Raw genomic sequence first — 21,090 nt, forward strand, 5'->3', positions numbered from 1 at the left:
ATCCTTTTAATTATTTAACTGCAGTTTAACAAGAAACTTCAGTTCTGATAGTTTTCAGGGAAATCTTACCATGAAATCAGATTTTGTTGTTACTTCTGTCCACATAATCACTGTCCTGGTCGTGAAAATATAGCTGCCAGTTTTGAAACCTTAGCCAATCTCAAAAATATATGCCAAGTATGTTTTTTAAAATAGATTATTTGCTTATGCCTAATAACTGGTGGAATTAATCAAGAAGCATTGGCGGCTTCACAATCGAAATTTTTAGAATGCATATTGCGTAGATGAGTACAGCCTACCGTTTATTCTCTGTTCTAGTGGTATTGCTGTTTATCATCACCTCTCTAGCTGTGTAGTACTTAAAACTATCAAAATATGGCGGTTGTACTGGACGATTTCAATTTTGAAACCGTTGTAATAGCCCAAGATCTTTTAAATGCCGGTGAAGAATGCACCCAAAGAGGCCTAAATTTTACGGCGAAATGGTATTATAATTTGCACCTAGTAACTATATTTTTCATTTGAGCTTGCCAATTTTTTTTTTACCTTTTACTTTGTATCATTGATGACAGGCTTGCTGAGATGGATTTTGCTGTAACACAAAAACTAGATCCAGAGGTAGCTAACAGCCTCGAATACCAGCAGCCTAAGAGGAAAGGCAGGGCAAGATATATTTTGGCTAAAAAGTATTTTGATGTTAAAGAATACAGCAGGTTTGAAAATTGAATTGTGATTTACTATCGACAGCTGGAGGCTGAAACAGAAGTTGTATACATTTTTAGATGTGCCCATTACACCCAAGATTGCCAAGACCAAGTCAGCATGTTCTTGCATTTCTATTCAAGATACATGGCTGGAGAGAAGAAACTTGTTGAAGACGAAAGTGACAAATCAAGTAAGACTAAGCAATTTAGACAAAAAAGATACCTTTAATTGAATATTTCCCACATTTCCAGGTGAAACAAAGATAGCTCACTTGAAACTCCTACACCAAGATCTGGGTAGATTAAGGAATACTGCACAATGGGATGGATATCTTTGCTATTTACACGGTTTAGTCTTAAGAAAAATGGATCTTCCGCATGCCCTACAAGTTCTTCAAGATGCTGTTAATTTAACTCCACTTAATTGGGCCGCTTGGCTTGAACTAGCTAACTTGATAAAAAACAGTGAAATGGTAAAAGTGGCTCAGTGTGTCATTATGGAGCTTTCTGTTTTATTCAAATCTAGTATTCTGCTTTTTGCATTTGTGCTCTAGCTAAGTCAGCTGAAATTACCCAACTGCTGGATGAAATATCTTTTCATGGGGCATATTTTAGGTGAACTTCATTTAGATGAAGCAGCACTTAGTCTATATGAAAAGCTTCACCAAGGAGTGTTTGAACACAGTCTATATGTCAAAAGCCAAATTGCGAAAATTTACTACAGTTTAAGAGGTTTCATGCACAAAGTAGCGAAAAATGGCTAGAACAATTAATTATTTGCATCTGGTCCCTAATAGATGGAATCCAGGCAGCAACGAAGTTCAGCGAAATTCGTGAAGAAGATCCGTATTGCCTTGACGCTATGGATGTCTACTCAAATGTTCTCTACGTTCAAAACAACCAACCTGAACTGGCACAACTGGCTCATCAGGCCTTTGCAGTAGACAAGTATCGGGTAGAAACTTGTTGCATCGTTGGTGAGAGTCCAAATGTGTCCGAAAACATTATTTATCATTTATCTGAGGACACTTTACATTTGCAGGAAATTATTACGGGTTGCGCGGTCAACATGAGAAAGCCGTGCTGTATCTTCAGCGCGCATTGAAACTAAATCCGCACTACTCTTATGGTATTACAATTTTTTATGCTTAGTTTCTTAAAGTAAAATTTATTATAATGCAGCATGGACAATTATGGGTCACGAAAATATTGAGATGAAGAACTCAAATGCTGCTATCGCTTGCTACAGAAAGGCTACAGGTAGAAATTCTTTTGACGCATTGTAACATGGTTGTCAGGGTTTACCCATGACGTTTACTTATTAATCATTTCTTCATTATCTGTCGCAGAAATGAACATACGCGATTTCCGTGCCTGGTACGGATTGGGACAAGCTTATGAAATTTTGAAAATGCCTCTGTACAGTTTGTATTATTATCGAATGGCTCAATCGCTGAAGCCAGATGATTCTCGCATGTTAGTAGCTCTAGGGGATGCCTACGACAAGCTTGAAAGATTGCATGACGCCAAAAAATGTTATTGGAAGGCTCACTGTGTGGGCGATTTGGAATGCATCGCTCTGCTACGTCTTGCCAAGTAATCAAAATTTTGAGAATTGCTACTAGGATTTTTCTAATCGCTGGCCTGACTGACTATTTAAGGACCTATGACAAGCTCAAAGAGACGGATCATGCTGCAGCCGCCTATTGCGATTATTTACGCGATAGCGAAAAACAAGGATCTGGAGAAGGAGATGAACATCATGGCCAAGCGTACCTCTATCTAGCTAGCTATTATTAATATTTTCCCGTCGCGTCCCATTTGTAGTCCCTTATTACGAAAAAATAACTTTTGTTTATTTTCATAGTCTGTCCAAAGGTCCCCAGTTCCTTGACCTGGCCCGCGAGTACGCCCAAAAATGCGTGGAATATCCATCGGTACAGAAATGTCTTATCTGTTTCTTAATAAAGGAAGTATTAAATGTTCTTTTTTGTTTTTGGCCCTGTATAGACGCTTGCAGATGGGAAAGCATTATTACGCGAAGTTGCACAGCGATGTCAGGAAGAAAATTCACGTGTAACTTTTATCTATATCAAATTTTAGCGTATAAAAATTAATTATTGTAAATTTCAATGGCTCAGGATCAAAATTCGATATTCCATAGCCGACAACCGCTTCGCCGTGTTGGTGGAGAGGATTCACTCAATTTGGTATTCACGCCTTGAATTTGCTGTAAATGCAAAGAATGTTGGAATCTTAAAATACAAAATAGTATTGGAAACTGCGCAGTAGCAAGCCTCGCAACAGCGTCATGGTGAAATTTATGCGCACGAAGTCCACCTGCCCACGGGCAAAGGAGACGTAGTGCCCTGTGTCCAATGGGTAGGTATTTGAGCCGTACGGGTAGGTATTCTTTTCTCAATAATTGGATGTGGTGGGTAACAATTCTTTCATTTTTGTGCCCACTACTTATCCGGACTTCAAATGGATGTTAAAAGCGAGACCGGTGGCATTAACCATGTTTCAAACACCGTTGGCACCGCTTTCTACCCCGATTTTCACGGCAAACACTAACCTGGTTTTACCCAGTTGTGTCAGTCACAAGATGGATGCCGCTGGAAAACTATTTTTGGTAGGCGCTATTCAAGCTGCCATTTTTCAATATGGCGGTGTTAGACCGGATTTGCCCAGCCTTCCGTACTTGCAAAATAATCTACCGGTTGGCCCATGGGCCACTATTTTTGGTGACGATTTGTTTTTGTTTTCCTAATGTCGGTACGCACCCATCCTGAACCCTGATCTATGATCTGTTCCAGGCCGCTTTTAATATTTTGTTGTTGAGGTTTTTCGCATAATCTAGAGTTTTTGTTTCCCAAATCTCATTCAATACATAAAGTTTGTTTAAACTTATTTAATGAGTTTTCCTCATCAACGCACAATGAAAATTGTTCTTTTGAAGCTGAATGTAGTTTACAATAACAGGACTATCTGCGGAGATATATGCCCAAATCTGATGCACTACAACGCAAAACGTCCTCTTCCAGTCAAACATCCGCTTGGTGCAGGTCAATCGGAGGGAATAAGGCTTGTGAATTTGACCAAGGTTTGCACAGCAGTAGGTAAACCATCCAATCTATGTGACTCTGCTCCTCTAGCAGCACCGAGTGAAAACAACAATTCTTCATTCGCCATCTGGCAACGTCGCATTTCCTGATCGATAGTGGTTTTGTAGTTGATAGTTTGCAATCAATGAATCGATTGTCTAGTACAGTCTGAAGTTTTTTCCGTGTGTGTCGTATGTCGTCGTGAAGTCTTATGTATCTGTTTTCGTAATTCGCAAGGATCTCGGCGGAGATCCTTAGACTCTGATGATAAAGGCTATGGATTATGGACATACCTGTTTAGCAGAGTCTCTGACGAATTCCAGCAGTAGTAGCAGCCCATTGATGAAACGAGCCGATAGTTCGTTGATTTCTTTCAAGGGTCACGGCGCAACATGGCGGAATATTCGGCTGCTGAACATTTCAACAATCCCAGCAGGCAGCGAGTACCGACAGTGGTAGAGTTCACGCTACCCCTGGAACCGACCGCGGCCCGTCAACCGGGTGGCAACTTTATACACAAAACCACCAGTGAAACTCTGAGGCTGACAGACCAGCTTCATCCCAATCAGACGGGACCATCGTCCACAGGACAGACAGTGGACATCAAGAAAACAAGTTCGTTCCAAATAACTAGTGTCAGGGTCTCCTCCAGCATCAGCAATGATGGGGAGGATGACTCTTGTGGTGAGGTGGATGACTCACAGACTGAACCGTCTGAAGTGGGGAGCCACAACCATATTGATGTGGATGGAGATTTAGACACTGGTGGAGATGATCCACCAATCATGTTTGTCAGTAATGTGCCAGTATCACTAGCTCAACAACAAGTCAATGAAGGAGGTGCCCTCAAGCTCGAGGACAAAGATCATGGATTGCAACGTAGATTCAGAGTTGTCAAGATTGAGAGTGCTGAACCTTTCAAACGAGGAAGATGGCTCTGCATGGATTTTCTGGACCAACCATCTGTCCAGCCCATACTGTCTAAGGAAGAGCCTGGTTCTGCAACATCAAGCTCAGGCAGCTTGTCTGATCATATTTCGACAGATGATGGGCAACATCATGCACCATACTTGCAGCAACCGAATCAAACCCTTCAGGTTCCTTTTTTTTTGTGTATAGTTTCAGTCTAAGCAATGAATGGAGATAATTTGTTATATTATTCATTTCATAGAATATCAACACTGGAGCAGTCTTGAATTCTTGCAACCAGCAGGCTCAGCCCAGCAGTAGTATTCAAATAGTACCACATTCCTTGCCCGCCAGTGCGGCTTCCGTCAGTTATCCCCAAACCCAACAGCAGCTGCTTCAGCAGCCAATCTATCAGACACAATCTCCAGTTCCATTAGTCTATCCAGTAGCTTCCGTCACAACCATTCTGCAACCAAGCGCAGCGACAATAGCCACCACGTCCAATCCTGCAAGTCTCGCCATCCCACTAATAACGACGCAACCCACGTCTTCGGTTACTGCTGGTGCTACTTTGCCCAGTCTTTCTTCCAATGTTGCGCAGCCATTTGTTCAGCAACCCGTCCCGCCAGGTCATTTGAATTAAATTATAAGCTATGAATACAACGGGATCACAATAGTAAAGGTTCCAAATATTTCAATATTTAGGCCTTCTACAGCAGCAGCAATCTATGGCTAGCCAACCTGCTTATACAGCTTCAGCGGTGGCTCCGCAACAACAACAACAGCAACAATATGTAACACCGGCGTCTGGCATCCAGCCCGGATTAACAGCGCCACATTTGCCGTCCCAACAGCCGACCCAACAGCCCGTTGTCGCCCAGATTCCAGTAATGGCCCAACAAAACTTGATTCCTGTGCAACCGAGCAGTAACAACAATATCGTAGCGCCATCGCCCCACCCTTCAACGGCGAACCTTATCCAACCATCCAGTACTATTCCGACGCAAGCCAACCAAAATTCTATGCATCCGGTTGTGCTATTACCTTCATCTACTTCATTGCAACAGCAATCGCAGCCAACTCCGGTGGTACCGATTCATGGTCCACCTCCCGGACTGATTCCTCAGCACCAACATCCTCCCTTAGGGCTTCAATCGCAGCAGCAACCTGGAAATCAAGGCCAACCGACTTTCGCAGAAATAGTTGCCAACGCTCCGGCACAGCCCTTACCTAACACACAACACCTTCAACAGCATGCCACGCAGCCGGCATCGTCCGTACAAGCCATTCAAACTGTTGGTGTTCCTCCAACTTCCACTTTACAACAATCTGAAGTGGTTATGCAACAGCAGTCTGTCCAGCAAATGCAATCGATGCAACAAACACATATCCAGCAGTCCGGCTCGATACTTATGCAGCCGTCACAGCAACAACCCGCGTTGGTCCAACAAACAGCGACTCCACATGCCATGTATGGCGGCAGTAGCAACAATCAAACCATCCCAGTAGCAGTTATGTCCGTTGCGACCAGCATTCAGCCACAAGTCCAACTTATTATGGCAGCGCCATCCACCTTGACAACCGCCATTGCGAGCAATGCAGGAATGGAGTCGGCAATGGCGGCTTTGCCACACGGCCCCCCAGTGCTCAACAAATCGCAGAGCGTGGCAGATGACAGCCACGCCGGTGGTTCAACCGACGATCATGCCAGGTGAGCACTTTGCTAGAAAATGTTTTGGTTGTGGACAGGCAACGTGGTGGGTACTACTGACCACTAGATGGCTGTAGAATGTAAATCACGTAGAGTGTGAGAGTCACCACTAGATGGTGATGCTTGGTATCAACTAGAAGATGGTAGTAGGACTCACTACTAGATGGCGAGCAACTAGATGGTCTTAAATGTGACTACTAGGTGGTAGTAGATGTTACCGGCGTTGAAATACCACTAGATGTCGTTTAATCGTCGACTTTTCCGTTAGATGTCGTATGAAACTCTGTGGTGGCAAAACGGCCGGGAAAAATAGGGGCGCACGATCATATTCTTGACGCCAGTTTGGTGTTCAAGCCACGTGATCGTTCGAAAGCAGGCAATGCCCTCACGTTCTCTCTGTATCGCACATACACGTACGCCACCACCCAGCTTGCGAGACACCACTTCTCTTTTTTTTTGTTTTTGTTGCTAGGACAGAGTATTTTTCACGAGCGTTCTCTATTTCCCCGTCGGTTTACGGTCCCTGAAAGTAGGTCAACGTCGGATTTCTGCGGTCGGCCATATTTGCGTACCTCCTCTCCTTTAAATTTATCATCCATCTTACCGTCGGTACGTGCCGCTTGTTACGAAGAATAGGGGGAGAAGGTGGTGGGTGGACAAGAAGGTTATTTTGTTGTCTTCTTTTTCATTATTATTTCGCACGCCGCACCGCAAGATCTAGGGGAGAGAAAGGCGCCGGCTTGTCTGGCGCGGCCGTATTTCATTGAAGGCCGCGACAACCCGTTACGCAGTAGCAGACTTTTTGGCACTACCGCTGTCCTCCGGCTCGCTGCCCTAAAACAACTGGAAAATCTTGAAATTGCATTGATTTCTTTCTTTAAAACAACTTCTTTTTTGATGCAAGGCTTACAATGCGATTACCCACCACTCCCTTATTCGATCGCGTTACGTAGCGCGTATGAGGTCATTTCGCTGTACCACCGTGGGGTTGGTTAACTCTTTCGGTTGAAGAGAGATCAGCATTTTTTCAAGTCACGCAATCAAAGTATCGTTGAACCATCCTAAGTAAACTCACTCTGACAAAATAGGGTGTCATTTTTAAAGGCGGGAAAGAGAGAGAGGTGCGCCCTGGTAACAGCGAACCAAACGTCTTTACGAGGAAACTAAAATTCCCGAATCGAAGATGCGGCACTTGTCCGTTTCTTGCTTTCGTTGACTTTGTTTTCGTACTCGCAGTTAGTGAAAACGATAAGCGAAATTCACGTCATTTGCATCCAATCCCAAGCAAGAAGTTATCTTCTATTGCTGCGTACTTGCGTGCATACATAAAAATGAAAATTGTTTGATTAAACGAGCTGCTTTGGTCTCCCGATAAAGCGGGGTCCAATAGGGCACGATCACAACACATAGTTCATTATCAGGTTTGTTGTTGTTGTCCGATTCGCCCGACCCATATTGCCAGGCTAACTGTGTGTAGAAAGATCCTTCTTGGTTGAGGGTCGTGTGGGATGAACGCGTGAGCCACCCTTAAAAAAAGATCGGGGTCCCAAATGCACTATCACAAACACGGCTCTCGGATGATGTCATCCAGTCCTACTGGGCTCCCATTACAGGATGTTCAATTGATCTGGTGCCCAGGTTTCAATATTTGATCCAAAAAATGTTCACGAAAAAAAATTTCTTTTTCGAAAACATTTCACCGCGTTAATAATCTGAATTGTTTGGCCGTTGAATGTCGACATTTTTCATGTTGGTAATTTTTTCTTTGCTCTATTCGACGGATAGCGTTCAATTCGGTTGAAACTGGTTTGCAAGCGTTCGAGAAAAACAAGATCACCGAGGAATTTCTCTTTTCACTTGTTGTCCTCCTCTTCTTTTTCTCATTGTGAATGTGTGTTTCCCTTTTGTCTTTCTTCCTTTCATTCCATCGATAAATCCTTAAGGCGATTTCTTCCTTGCATCAGACGAAAGCACAAAGCTAATCTCTTTTTCACGGAGACTGCTTGGCGCCCTCATTTTTGCGTTGCGGTCGTGAGTCTCGTGACCAAGACAGCAGCAGCACCAAGGCGAAAAACAGAGTTGCATCCCCGCGCTGTGTGTTTGTTTGTTCCAAGCGAATAAGATCTATGCCAAAAAATCTATTTTGGGGAGCTAGCCGTTAAATATCGGGAAGCCCATGGTGTGCGAAAATTTTCTCTGAGAAAGAGAGAGGATCTTTTGATCTTACACGAAAATGTCAATTGCAATCAACGCTAGACAAATGCCGTTATCAATATGTAACTTGGGGGGGGGGGGGGAATATCTAGGCCATTTTTGTAGATGGCCGCCTAGCAACACGCGAGCCAGATGCATTTTGTTACCTTTGAAATTTTTTTCGTCTTTGGTTCACGAGTTTAAGCATTCGTTTGTTTGTTTGTTTTTTAAATATTTTGTTCCGATCTGGTTATCGCGTCTCCCTCTGCTCTCTTGGTGTGTCTCTTCCGTGGGATTCTTGTACTTTTCCCTTGCTCACACTCTTCCTTTAAACTTTCTCTCCGATTTCATTTTCATTCCGAGCGAAAGAGAAAGGCATTGTGGGAAAGCACAGTAGCGTGAGCCCGCGATCGTTTACGTTTTGATTGTTTTTTCCCCCTTTGTTGAGTACGACATGACGTCACCGACAGTTGCCGTGAATCATAGCGAAAGACCCCTTCGGCGTTGAAGGCTGTCAAATCATTTTATAATTTTTATGACTAATACTACTTTAGAATCAAAGTATGGCCATGATGAATTGGGGGCACTCTTGATTTCTCGTTTTATTTTTAAATATCATTTTTATTTGCTTAAATGCATGACATAAGCTTGGGAGGTGGAATCGTTTCAAATCTAATCATCAAAAACTGACACAAGGTCTGTCAATTCGCTATTTTTTTTTTATCTACGGGGAAAAACGCAGTCTAGGAGATGTGAATTTATGTTTCACGATGTTCTATCACGTGATTAGAATACTAATCAGCCTAAAACAAAACACATCCAACAATTAGAATGCAGCAGAAAAGTTATAGAGTACGGCTGTCCAACAGCGTTTGCTTCGTTTGTTTATTCTCCTTTTATAGCAACTTTGACAGTATGTGTGTTCCGCAAATCGGGCCAACACCGTGTAATGGGCAGGTCCGTTCACAGGTGATTGAACGCGCCCTCTTAAAAGAAAACGAAATGTGAGCCAAGTGGTCATTTTTTCTCAGTCAAATATGGTTGTTTTTGTTTGTTGTTGATGTTTTTTGTTGATGCTGTTTTTTGAGGACTACGTGCCGCTCCCAATTCGCATGTAAATTTTGCTTATGTTCATATACGTAAGAGCCATGACGCTTTTTCTGGCCAGAGTTCCGGCTGATTATCCAACAGCACGGCCATAGTGATCTCACTACGCCGAGTTCTCTCTGCTTCGCGTCACAAAACGGCCGGCGACTTTCAGAATTGACGTGATCATTCGATCGCAGCGTGATGAACCTGTTTTGTGAACGTGATTGCTAAAGCGCGTTTCAATTGCCTGTGGCTATGTTTGTTTCTCTGATCAATGCCGAGCCAGTTTAAATAGCACAAACAGCCACATAGTATTTGTTACGCTAAAAGAACTAGAGAGGGCAACCCCTCCGTATATTTTATTTTTGGAGGAAAACCAAAACCCTAACTAATTATCATTGGCCTTAAATTTTTTTTCCATGTAGCATGAGACATTGTATTTTAATTTCAAATTTAAGAGCCCGAATAATTCATTTCCCTTTTCCGATTTTTTTGGACCCCCTTTTTTTTTTGTTACTACCCGATCATTAGGTTGACGGTAATTACTTTAATATAACGATGCTTGAGGGGGGTTTTTCCCATGTCTAAAGGCACTTTTTACGAAATGATGTAAAGGCAGGGAGAACAAAAAAAAAGAAGACTTAGAAAATAGTGGGAGGAGCTCACCTGTTGATGACTTCCACGGTGTAGTACAGCGGATAATGAGTTTGAGCCTACCGGGGATCCCGTGACCTCTATTCGTTTCGAGAGGGTTCTCTTGTATCGTTTCCAGTAACATCAGTTTCCAAGAGAACAAACAAAAAACTAGGCAAATTTTCGACCTGATGAAATCAAATTGTAGTCGGGGTTTTGCCTCTGTTCATACGGCCTGAAGAAAAAAAAAACCAGCACAAAAACAAAGACATCTCGATTCGAGAGTCAGGCGATATCTTTTTTTCTTTATGTATTTTAATGTCTTGTCGAAATCTGGCGCTGCCATTGGCGTGATTTGACGTCATGGCTCCGCCTATTCGCTGGCACCGTTAAAGAACGCACCACCTGAACGGTCGAACGACTTGAGCCAGTCAGTACGACGCCGACCGCAGTGTACGCTACTAGCCTTCGTCTTTTGTTCTCCCTTTCGTTTTTACGTTCTCCCCTCCCCCCTCAACCGCAACCATTCTCTACCCTCGAAGGGGAAAACAACACAAGTTTTGCCAACTTCGACAATGGTCGCAATAGCTTGCATCATCTTTCCGTGGTCCATCCTATTTGTGTACGTCATTTTTCTCTACTTGGGCGTCTGACTGTCTCCCATTATTGAAAACACTTTGAAAATTCACGCGTGAAAAAAAAGAGAGAAGGACGAAAAAGAAAGACTGATTGAGCTCCCAAGCGCCTCCTGGCGGAGTCGGGAGACTTGTGGGACTCGCGTGAGACATTTTTTCAGTTCCGACCGCCCTCAGACGGATGTGTATGTGTTTTCGTGCTACGACGTCATTGTGACGGGATCTCTTTTTTTAAAGCTATTTTTCGACACTTAGAAATAAAAACGAGTTACAATGATAAGCTATGAAGGCTTTCTATTTTTGTGATCGACGCCAAGTTAGCGACACCAGTGAACTCGTGTGATATTCAGCCAAAAACTCTAAAAACAGACAGTAAAAAGAGAAAAGTGCAACAACCCATCAACCTCAAACCATGTCGATGACGACATACTACACAGCAACGGCCAGTTCTGCGGCCGAACTGGCCGAAGCGCTTCTTTTGACCTCATCGGCCTGCGAGAGCACCTCGTCGTCGTCTTCTTTGTCCGTCAGCACAAGCGTCGAAGATGAAGACATGATGATGCTCGATTTTGATGTGGACGACTCTCCTTTACCTTCGTGTCTGGTCAATTGTATGGCGTTCACAGATGACCAGGCTGGGCGCTACCCTTTTGATAAGCGTCCGCTCGATCTCATAAACGGCGATTCGCAGACTGTCACGTCCGCCGTCTTTTGTTTCGTCAAAAATTTTGTCTGGTAAACACTTCTCTTGAATTTCCCGTTATTTTTTTTTTTTTTTTTTTTCGTATTCTTTAAAGTTAGGCTAAAGAAAGGTGGGCGGATGTACAAGGCACGATGGGAATCTTTGTTGACATTAGCGAGGTCATTTTCCTCTCGTTTGTTTACTTGGTTATCTTTGCGACTTGACGATGATAGGCTTAGTTGATTTTGGGATGTTCATGCAAGTTCATGTTCATGGTCTCTTGTCGATTTAGCTGATAAGAAATAGATATTAGAAACCTTTGACTGTTCACCCTTGACATTTTATCCGCCCTAATTTTTTTTTTTCCTTTTACTTCGAAAATGAATTTTCTTCCACACCCTTTTTGAGTTCTGCTTTTTTGGGGGGCTCAACTGACTCATCTCGTCACGTGTCGATGAAGTCACATGTAAGTCGTGTCTGATCACGAACTCGGTCGTGATTTGAATGTCTTTTGATCCCGTTCTCTTCAAAAAACAAAGGTCTAATTGAAGAAATTTAGAATCGTATCAATATTTTTTCTAAGCCATTTGGAAATACTAAAGAGAGAGCTCCTATCCCCGCCTAAAGGGTATTGAGAAATGTCAATACCGGTGCAGCCTGGTTGAGTATTTATACGTACACATAGCGTGATGTGAAGTTTCAAATCCTCGAGGCTCTATTTTGTTTTGTTTTTCCATTTTTTTTTATTGTACGTCTGGAATTTTTATTCACGAAAAAAAAAAAAATCTGGTTCGAACCAGTTTTTTGTTTGTGGACCCGGTTCACCGTCTACATTTCCCTAATAGACTTGATGTAAAATGCATCCTATCTGCAGGGCGATATATCTTCCGGAAAGAGAGAAAAAGAATCGTGAATGAATGGAAAAAAAACTTGTATTTAAGAAGGTGAGCATTTCTGTATGCGGAAATAGTTTTTGTTTGTGGCGTGGAAGTTCTATATTCTGCGCTTGTAGTAGACTAGAGGGAGGAAATAAAAATCGACAAATAAGCAAAAAAGAGGCTGTTTTCTTGTTAAAAAAACAAGAGGTAGTTGTCCTTGAGTCGGGCACGGCTCACGAACGCCGAGTTATTGTGCGATTTGGATGCTGTTGTCTCATTTAGGTCAAGGCGATCTGGATTTATCATGCCCAGTGCGCGCAGGCCAACATCCGGCGCTATTGGTGATTGTCATCCCATTCCACCGCCGGCAGCTGAACGAACAAGGCGAAACTATTCCATTCTCTCTTTCTCTCACGCACACACACAAGTCAAAAGTGTAGTAGTCTAGTGCCAGTTCCAAGATCGAAAAGAGTGTATTTTCGAATTGCGAGACTATCAACATGGCGCCCAACAACACGAACGATTCGGTGGCAGCCGTCCCGTGGACGGAAATTCGTCAAGAGGACGGAGTTCGCCTCTCCGCATCGGTTTTACTCCATTTGAAATTGACCCGTCTGGGACTTTGTTCTAATCGACCGTCTGCAGGCCATGGTACTATCGTCAAACGTAGCGGGTAACAACTTTATGACCTATCGAGAATCATCGGTCGATGCGAACGTTATGTAACTTTTTACAAACTTCTCGACCTCGGCAAATGCGATGCTTGTCGCTGCGCTTTTTGCTTTTACAAGTTATGGAAATATTGGCGGTGGTCGTCTATCGCGTGCATTCTGCCAACCGGGGGGAAAAGAAAAATCAATGCTTGCCAAAATGTCAGCCCTTTTTTTGTTTCTTGATTGGCACTACGCAGTTATAATTTGAATTTCCCTTTTATGGACGACGGTCCCGTTGGTCGATGACGTCAATCCGAAGGTTTATTGGCTAAATGCCTCCCCTAAGCTGTTTTACATTCATTTTTGAATCGTCTCGAATCCGGTATTGTTTTTTTGACACATCGCATCGTGCTCCTGTCATTCGGGCACATCCATCACCAGCAGGAATCATCGTAACCTTGGTGGAACAAAAATGCACAATAGTTGCATTGCGTCAAAAATTTCGTTTCTTCACGATGCGTGCATGGTGTGGGCTTGCTATTATCTACGCGGCTAACTTTATGTCGATATGGTTTACGCAACTTTGTCGATTTTTGGGTGGTTTAATTCTGATCTCTTAGTTAACAGAATTCTGATTGTGTTTGATTTTTAACAGTGCCTCGGGTAGCAGTACGGTGGCCATCGATAACAAAATCGAGCAGGCCATGGATCTGGTCAAGAGTCATTTGATGTTCGCCGTCCGGGAGGAGGTGGAAGTCCTCAAGGAGCGCATCGACGTCCTCATGGAACGAATCGCCTACCTCGAATCGGAGAATCAAATTCTCAGATCAGCTGCCACTCAGGTTTGCAATTGACTCAGCCACTCCCCTCGCCTTTCCTTCATAGCTCGCCCATTAAATATTTACCGTTGTCTTGTATTTTTATCGATTACTCAAAAAAACAGGAGACCTTGGCGCAGATTGCACAGTTGGAGGCCACATTCCCGGGTAGCGGGACCGATAATAGCGGCGGGAGCTCGGTATCGGTCGTTGGCGTAGCCTCCTCCATCGGAGCTATTGTCAACAACACAATCACTTCGACGACGACGACTACATCGACGACCACCTCTTGCACTTCCTCTCAAATCCCGAACGGAACATCACCGGCTCCTTAGCACTATGCTTGGTGTGTTCCCATCGGAAACGAATGTATTTTTCTGCTCTCGCTTCTTCTCCCACACTTTCCCTAGACTGCAACCTCCACTGTTTAATATTATATTTTTTTCCTCTGTTGGTTTCCAATCGTTTTCCTTGTCATTTTGTGTCACTTTTTGGGTCGACGATCACTCCCGACGGATCGGGATTACTTGGGTGAAAGGGTAAAATAATAAGACGATGCGAAAAAAAAAATGAAGACGAATTCACGGATGGGGTTACCCGAAAGATTTTGTCTTTTTGACACCAAAATCTGTATAAAAAAAAAAGAAAACAAACGCAAAAAAGCAAACAACGAGACGTGTATTCATTTTGTATAGAACAGAGCAGAGAGAGGGAGAAAGGGATACCTTTTGTCTTTGCAAAAGTGTAAAATTGGTGCGGGAGTGACGTGTCTCAGCTTATTTTTGTCATGTTCAAGGCTCGTGAGAAGCTCACTTTCATAGGAAAACTAGTCTACCTATAATTTCTTCCTCCCTCTTTATTCTATACCCTCTCAGTCCTTCATGTTTTTTTTTCTTTCATTTTTTTTTGGGGGGGATTATCATTATTATTTACAAAATGTTTTATAAGTCTTTTCTTTCTTCGTGTGTGAACTCTCCGCAGAAGAATGACAGAAAGAGAGAGGGAGGGAAGTCGTGCGGGGTGCTATGATGATAATCTCTTCTATCCTCTATTTTTCTTTTCACCATTTTTGTGCATCTTTTTCACCTGTGATGATGATATGACAGCGAGAAAGCCAACGCGGAATGAAGTGGATCGACGCGTCGACCATTATGTTTATGTACATACCACACATATGTGACTACACACTACTTTAATCCTCGTCCCCACTACTACCACATATTAAATGAGGATTTTGAAAATATGTATCGCCTTTTACTGGGCGAATCATGTCTTGTGTTTGTTTATTTGTTTGTTTATTTTTTTATTATTATTTTTTTTTCTTTACTTCTTCTTTGGTCTTGTTGTTCACCGGTCGACAGCCTTATATAACGAAGCCACGGGAAAATACAGACTTGTCAAAGTTGATACATGAAAGAAGCGAGGTATTCAAGTCATTCGCCCACTACTCATTTTTAAATTTTCCCTCCCAATTAACATCCAAGACTGCGATTCGTATTTGAAATTTCATAGAGGCCTCGCCTGCCATTTACAAGTCATCCGTATCGGACACAAGCAGTTGGTTAATTATTGATTTGTTTTTCTGTTTTGTTTTCTCTTTCGTACACCTTAGACCTTGCCTTGCCAATGGACATCTGCGTCCTTTTTTTTCTGTGTTATTTCCTCATTGGCAAGTCACGTAGCCATTTCCGGTTTATGATGAATGCCAACTGTCAACTGTGGAAACATTTCAAAACTACGATTTGAATGGGGAGGGAGAAGAGTGATAGGGGCGAGGAAAGAGATTGGGAAGTAGGACGGCTGCGTTTGCCATTGGCCATGTTGAAATTTTCATTCGTTCCTTTAACTCTTTCGCGCCCGCACACATACACTTGACTTCTTTCAATGGATTCTTGCCTATACCCACTTGTCTCATTAGACAGTTTCACGCTATTTGATTCTATAATAATCAATTCGGCTCCTTTTTAATTTGTGCTCATGTTTTTGTTCCTTCCCCCCCGCATCTGTTTTTTGGATTCTTTTGGATATATTCTACTTGTGTATATGGCCGCGTGTCGGGTGCCTTCCATGTGCGAAACATTACAAAGGTTGAAAACAAAGTCCTTTTTCTTTGCAATTTTTTTTTCCCATTTCACCTTCATTTAATTAGGTTTCAGATAACGTCCTCGTTATCGTGTGCAAGAACCGCAGAGTCTTGGATTGGCTCCGGTAAGTATATTTGAAACCGTTCAAGTCTTCATTCCCCACCGTTAGTTCGGATGTCGTAACACGCGCGACTCGCCGTCGCTCAAAACATCCACTGGACGCCATCACATCCGTTGAGTTGCAGAATCAATTTTCTGCTCAAAGAGAAGATATTGCATTCAAGCGGTTCGTCCCTGAACGGGTATTCGATGTTGTTACCGGAATCGAGAATCTATGAATAGATTAAGACAGGAAGTGAACTAACGAAAGCGAAACCTTTTTGCAAGAAAATAAAAAATAACACATCCGAAGGATGTATGAACATTTATAATGGCCGCCAAAGAAAAAAAATAATTTTGTTTTCGTCATTGAATGGACATTCGCCGTGTGTGCGCGCTCTATTTATTTCGTCAAGAACAATCATAAAATTAGGATATCAAGTAAAAAAAAAAAAGAATGCGGAAACTAAAAATTGATGTTCGTATCGCTAGGATACAGTGAGCCACAAAGATTGGATCTATATGGATAAGCCGAACGAGAGGGAAAGAATGCCGTCCGGCGCACGTTCAAAGCGGATGTTTTCAACGCATTATATTATTTGTTTATTTCATCGCAATGAAGTAAGAGAAGGGATGAGGCAAGAGACATAAAAGGGTTTCGCTTACGTCAGTAACCAAACCCACGATTTCCGACTGTTAATAACTTTGACACCTCATCCCAGTCACCCAGACCCAGTCTAAGAGTCGCCCACCGGCCCACGGCTCAGTCGTCTTCACCGGCACGTCTTTTCGCCGCGTGAGTTTACGAACGCCCCCCTCTGAATAATGTTGACGTCTGCAAAAGAATTTGACACGAGAACAAACAATTAAAACTAGTAATGGAGACGGAAGAGCGTGAAGTTTGGGAAAATCTAGCCGAATGGGACAATTTGGAAGATCCCCTTGCACCGCTAACCGAAGAACAACAAATAACTATTCTTGAGTTAGCTGCCATATGTGATCAAAAATTGTCTGTTGAAGATGTAAGTATCAAATTCGTAATTCTGTATTTTGTACCAATGTCACTTCATCAATTGCAATGTAGGACCCTACAGAACCAAAAACCAATACCTTGTCACAGAACAATGCTAAGAGAAATGCTGATACTACGATATTGGATAGCTTTGCTTCTTTGATGAGTGGTGAAAAGACAATTGAATCATCACAACAGGTCTGTTGTAAAACAAAATTGTTGAAATGAAGGAAAATCTTGGTATAAACCTTCCTCTATTTTCAGTTTTATCAATGGTACTCTGAATTAGAGTGGGAAATGCTACAAGAAGAGGATGCCGAATACCGAGCATACTTAGCCCAGTTGGAAAAGCATCAAGGAGACTGCCAAGAAATGTTGCAGCAGGTGACAGGAACTTTAGATAAACTATCCAAACTCAACAGCCAATATGGTTTTGTTTCAAACAAAACAACTTCTCTGCATGAAGCTTGCGAGCAAATGCTAATAGACCAGACAAAGCTTTCAAACTTGGCTGATGAACTGGAAAACAAGATTTCGTATTTCCTCGAGTATGAAAAAATTCAATCACAACTTAGCTCACCTACTCTTTCTGTCCATGGAGAACTTTTCCGCAATATCCTGGATCGCCTCGATAAATGCATAGACTACATGCAATCACACGTAAATATCATTCCGTCTGCTGTCTTGGTCAATTATAGCCATTACGTTTGTTACAGCCTCAGTACAGGGAAACGTCCACCTATGTAACAAAATATCGGGTGTGTCTCAATACTGCATTGTCATCTGTACGTAGCTGGGTCTTGCAAGCTCTAGAGCAATGCGTCCAACAAGCCAAAAAGCCTGACGGCAGCACACCAACAACAGGTCCAAAGAACATTTAAAACCATGTTGCACTTACTCAACGCCCTTTGTCTTTGCAGGTGAAAGTTACGCGTTTACGCTTTTGTACGGTAAATTTCGGCTGCATGCCGATAAAATGAAACAGCTCATGACCGACATCGAACAACGTCATGAAAAAGGACCCGAGTAGGTTTTATTACAGAAACTTGAGAATGGGCTTTCTGGAGCATTCTTTATTTTCATTTCATCGTTTAAGGTACGAACAATTGTTGGCCGATTGTCATGCAGCGTACTTCAGTCAACGTCTGTTGCTGTTGCGACCAAGTGTCGTAGCTTCTCTAACGGACCTTTCAACTACCTACGTTCGCGACCATTGTGCCCTTTCCCGCTGTTCGTGCACGTTTCTTCTGCGCATCTGCCATGACGAATGGCAACTTTATCACCAGTTTTTCGGCATGAAATCCGAATTACTTGAGTGAGTCTTCCTTAAATTAGTTAACAAACAAAGCGTGATGTTTTTCTCTTTCCTTCAAATATCATTTTTTTCTTTAACCTGTTTTCCAGAGATTATATGGATCAACTTTGTGGTTTATTGTACGATCTTCTCCGGCCGCACATTATTCATTCGAATCATTTGGAAACTTTGGCCGAACTCTGCTTTATTCTTCGCGTTGAAATGATTGACGAGCACATCAATAATAACCGTAAACACAAAAGGATTAAAAATGAAGTAATCCTTAACTGATTTTCATTTATGGTTCTGTTCGAATTCTCTAGCGGAACAGCTCAGCGCCTTTCACCGTGTCGTTTTGCAGCTGCTGTCTGATGTGCAAGAAAGGCTGGTTTATCGTGCCCACATTTATGTTCAAAATGACATTGTTGGATACAAGCCCGTTTCCGGCGATTTGGCATACCCGGAAAAATTGGAAATGATGGAGGTAATGAATGAACCATGTGGAGGTTGCAATCCGAGTCCTCCATATTTTCTATTTTATCCTTTTTCATATTGTAGAGTATCGCGGAAGGGCTTCAAAACCAGGCTACGCAAACGCTCGCGCGTTCCGTTTCTGTCTCCTCTGTCTCATCGCCCGATACCGTTCGGTCCCATACTGGAAGTAATACTATATGAACCGTTATTTACGCCACGTGACAACCTCATTGACGTGGATAAATTATTCACGCAATATTTTTTTTCTGCCTTACCTGAGGCTCTTTCGTGGCAAAGTGTGATGATACCTCTAGCCTCCTAGTTGGCCTTGGCCGATTTTCACGGCTTCGGTCTAGACTGTCGGTTTCAGGTGTTCTTTTTTTTTTTGTGGTTTCACCTTGCGCACGCCTTTATGATCTCATCGACACCTCAAGATCAATAGCTTTTTTTTTTTGTATAGGATACAAAAAAAAAACAATTTAATTGGAATCACAAATTTTATTTTGATCCATTTTCGTTTGCTCCTTCTTAGATTCGCCTGCCGATCTCCACGGGATGTGGTATCCACCATTGAGAAGAGCCCTGCTGTGTTTATCGAAGCTGTACCGTTCGGTCGATCGTTCCACATTCCAAGGACTTTCTCAGGTAGAGATAAAAGGTAATTTAAAAAAGAAAATCTAAAATTTATCGTTGACTACGTGATAAAAGGAAGTTTTGGCGGCGGCATGTGCGGCCTTGGCAAATGCCTCGTCCCAGATTATGAGTAACAAAACGACCCTAGACGCCCATTTGTTTCACATCAAGCACCTTCTTATTCTGCGCGAACAGGTAATGCACTTCCTTGTTGAGAGTTATCTTGTCCCATTCACAAATTCTCTTTGATTGATAGATTGCCCCTTTCCAAGTTGATTTTGCCGTCAAAGAAATGAGCCTAGATTTCAGTTCTGTGAAGCATGCCGGTAAGATTTTTTTTTACCTTGCGAAAAAATGAGAGCAACTAAGAATTAGCACACATTTGTTTATGCTTTCTTGTAGCATTGGGGTTGTTCCAGAAAAAAGGGCGGCTATTTTCGCTCTCAGCTAGCAATGCGCTACTAGAATTCCTTCTTGAAGGAGCCCCGCAAGTCAGGGAACATTTGAAGGGTACGCGATTTGCATAAGATGTACCCTTAAAAAAAAATCTGTCATTTTCGCCCATAGATTCCAGGCGTTTGGCTGACCGCCAACTCAAATCAACTTGTGAAGCATTCATAGATTATTGCGGTGACTTTTTGATCGGACCTATTCGCGTTTACCTAGCCAAGGTGATAACTTATTAAATTTTTGTAGTTAATTTTTTTTTACTTTTTCTACATTTTTCTTAAACTTTTGGGGTAATAGATGACGAGTTATTTGAAGAACAACACGGACTTGACTGGATTGAAGCAACAAACATTTGCTCAACCTGATGTTGTGCAAAACTATTCTAGCGAATCGCAAAAATATCTCAGGACTCGTCTGCCTGTCGTTCAACGCAGCTTGCAGCTTTACTTGGCCAATCGTGAAACCGAATTCATTCTGTTCAGGTAAAATACAAGTTAAGCATAAATTACGTGCGTCACGCAAAAATGCCCCGTGCCCTGACGTCTCATGTTTCAGACCTGTCAAGAACTTGATAGTTGCTAGCTTTCAACAACTGCACCAAATCCTGGTAACCCATTACAGTGAGGAAGAACGAGGACTAATTGCAGCTCCTTCACCAGAACATATATCTATTCTTCTTTCTGCTATGCTGCTAAAGCGACCGGAATCTGTGTCAGGAGAGAGAGAGAAGTTCGTGTGAATATCCTGTCTTGCCATTCAGTTATACCTAATTTTCGCTTGTCCTCGTTTTAGGACGCCAGATTCTCAAAGTCCTGCCAAGGAGCCCATACATAACATTTCATAGTTATCCCAAGTTGTTACGAGAGATGTGTCCGATGCCGACATTTCCAATACATTTACGCGTGTTGTTTCATTCAAAGGTATGCAATTTCCTCTTATTTCGTAGCATCACCGAGCCAATGATCATCGGCAAGTTTTCCATATTAGCACTTTGCATAGGTCTGTGTAGTATTGTCGCACTACGAATAAGTTTGG

The 21,090-nt window shown here is 42.5% G+C and overlaps 2 protein-coding genes across 2 annotated transcripts; both read left to right on the forward strand.

Moving 5' to 3' along the window:
• Window positions 1-301: 301 nt before the first annotated feature.
• On the forward strand, window positions 302-14,583 carry LOC130685304 (uncharacterized). Its single transcript, XM_059494449.1, is given in 17 exon segments — window positions 302-485; window positions 573-713; window positions 783-895; window positions 957-1,177; window positions 1,259-1,436; window positions 1,502-1,681; window positions 1,747-1,833; window positions 1,887-1,964; window positions 2,054-2,300; window positions 2,366-2,518; window positions 2,572-2,641; window positions 2,715-2,782; window positions 4,308-4,905; window positions 4,980-5,346; window positions 5,423-6,428; window positions 13,847-14,033; window positions 14,135-14,583. Coding segments are annotated over 17 exon segments (4,014 nt in total). The 5' UTR covers window positions 302-375; the 3' UTR covers window positions 14,345-14,583.
• A 2,422-nt stretch (window positions 14,584-17,005) lies between these two features.
• Window positions 17,006-20,968, forward strand: LOC130685293 (conserved oligomeric Golgi complex subunit 3-like). The gene is made up of 17 exons (XM_057508579.2): window positions 17,006-17,214; window positions 17,277-17,402; window positions 17,469-17,864; window positions 17,921-18,068; window positions 18,125-18,230; window positions 18,301-18,519; window positions 18,609-18,748; window positions 18,822-18,982; window positions 19,057-19,159; window positions 19,505-19,617; window positions 19,681-19,800; window positions 19,862-19,931; window positions 20,008-20,115; window positions 20,173-20,276; window positions 20,353-20,537; window positions 20,611-20,784; window positions 20,848-20,968. The coding sequence occupies exons 1-17, from the start codon at window positions 17,071-17,073 to the stop codon at window positions 20,897-20,899; spliced, it is 2,469 nt and encodes an 822-aa protein (XP_057364562.1). The 5' UTR covers window positions 17,006-17,070; the 3' UTR covers window positions 20,900-20,968.
• Window positions 20,969-21,090: the final 122 nt, after the last annotated feature.

Source organism: Daphnia carinata, chromosome 3, assembly GCF_022539665.2.
Source record: "Daphnia carinata strain CSIRO-1 chromosome 3, CSIRO_AGI_Dcar_HiC_V3, whole genome shotgun sequence".
Lineage (NCBI taxonomy): Eukaryota > Metazoa > Arthropoda > Branchiopoda > Diplostraca > Daphniidae > Daphnia > Daphnia carinata.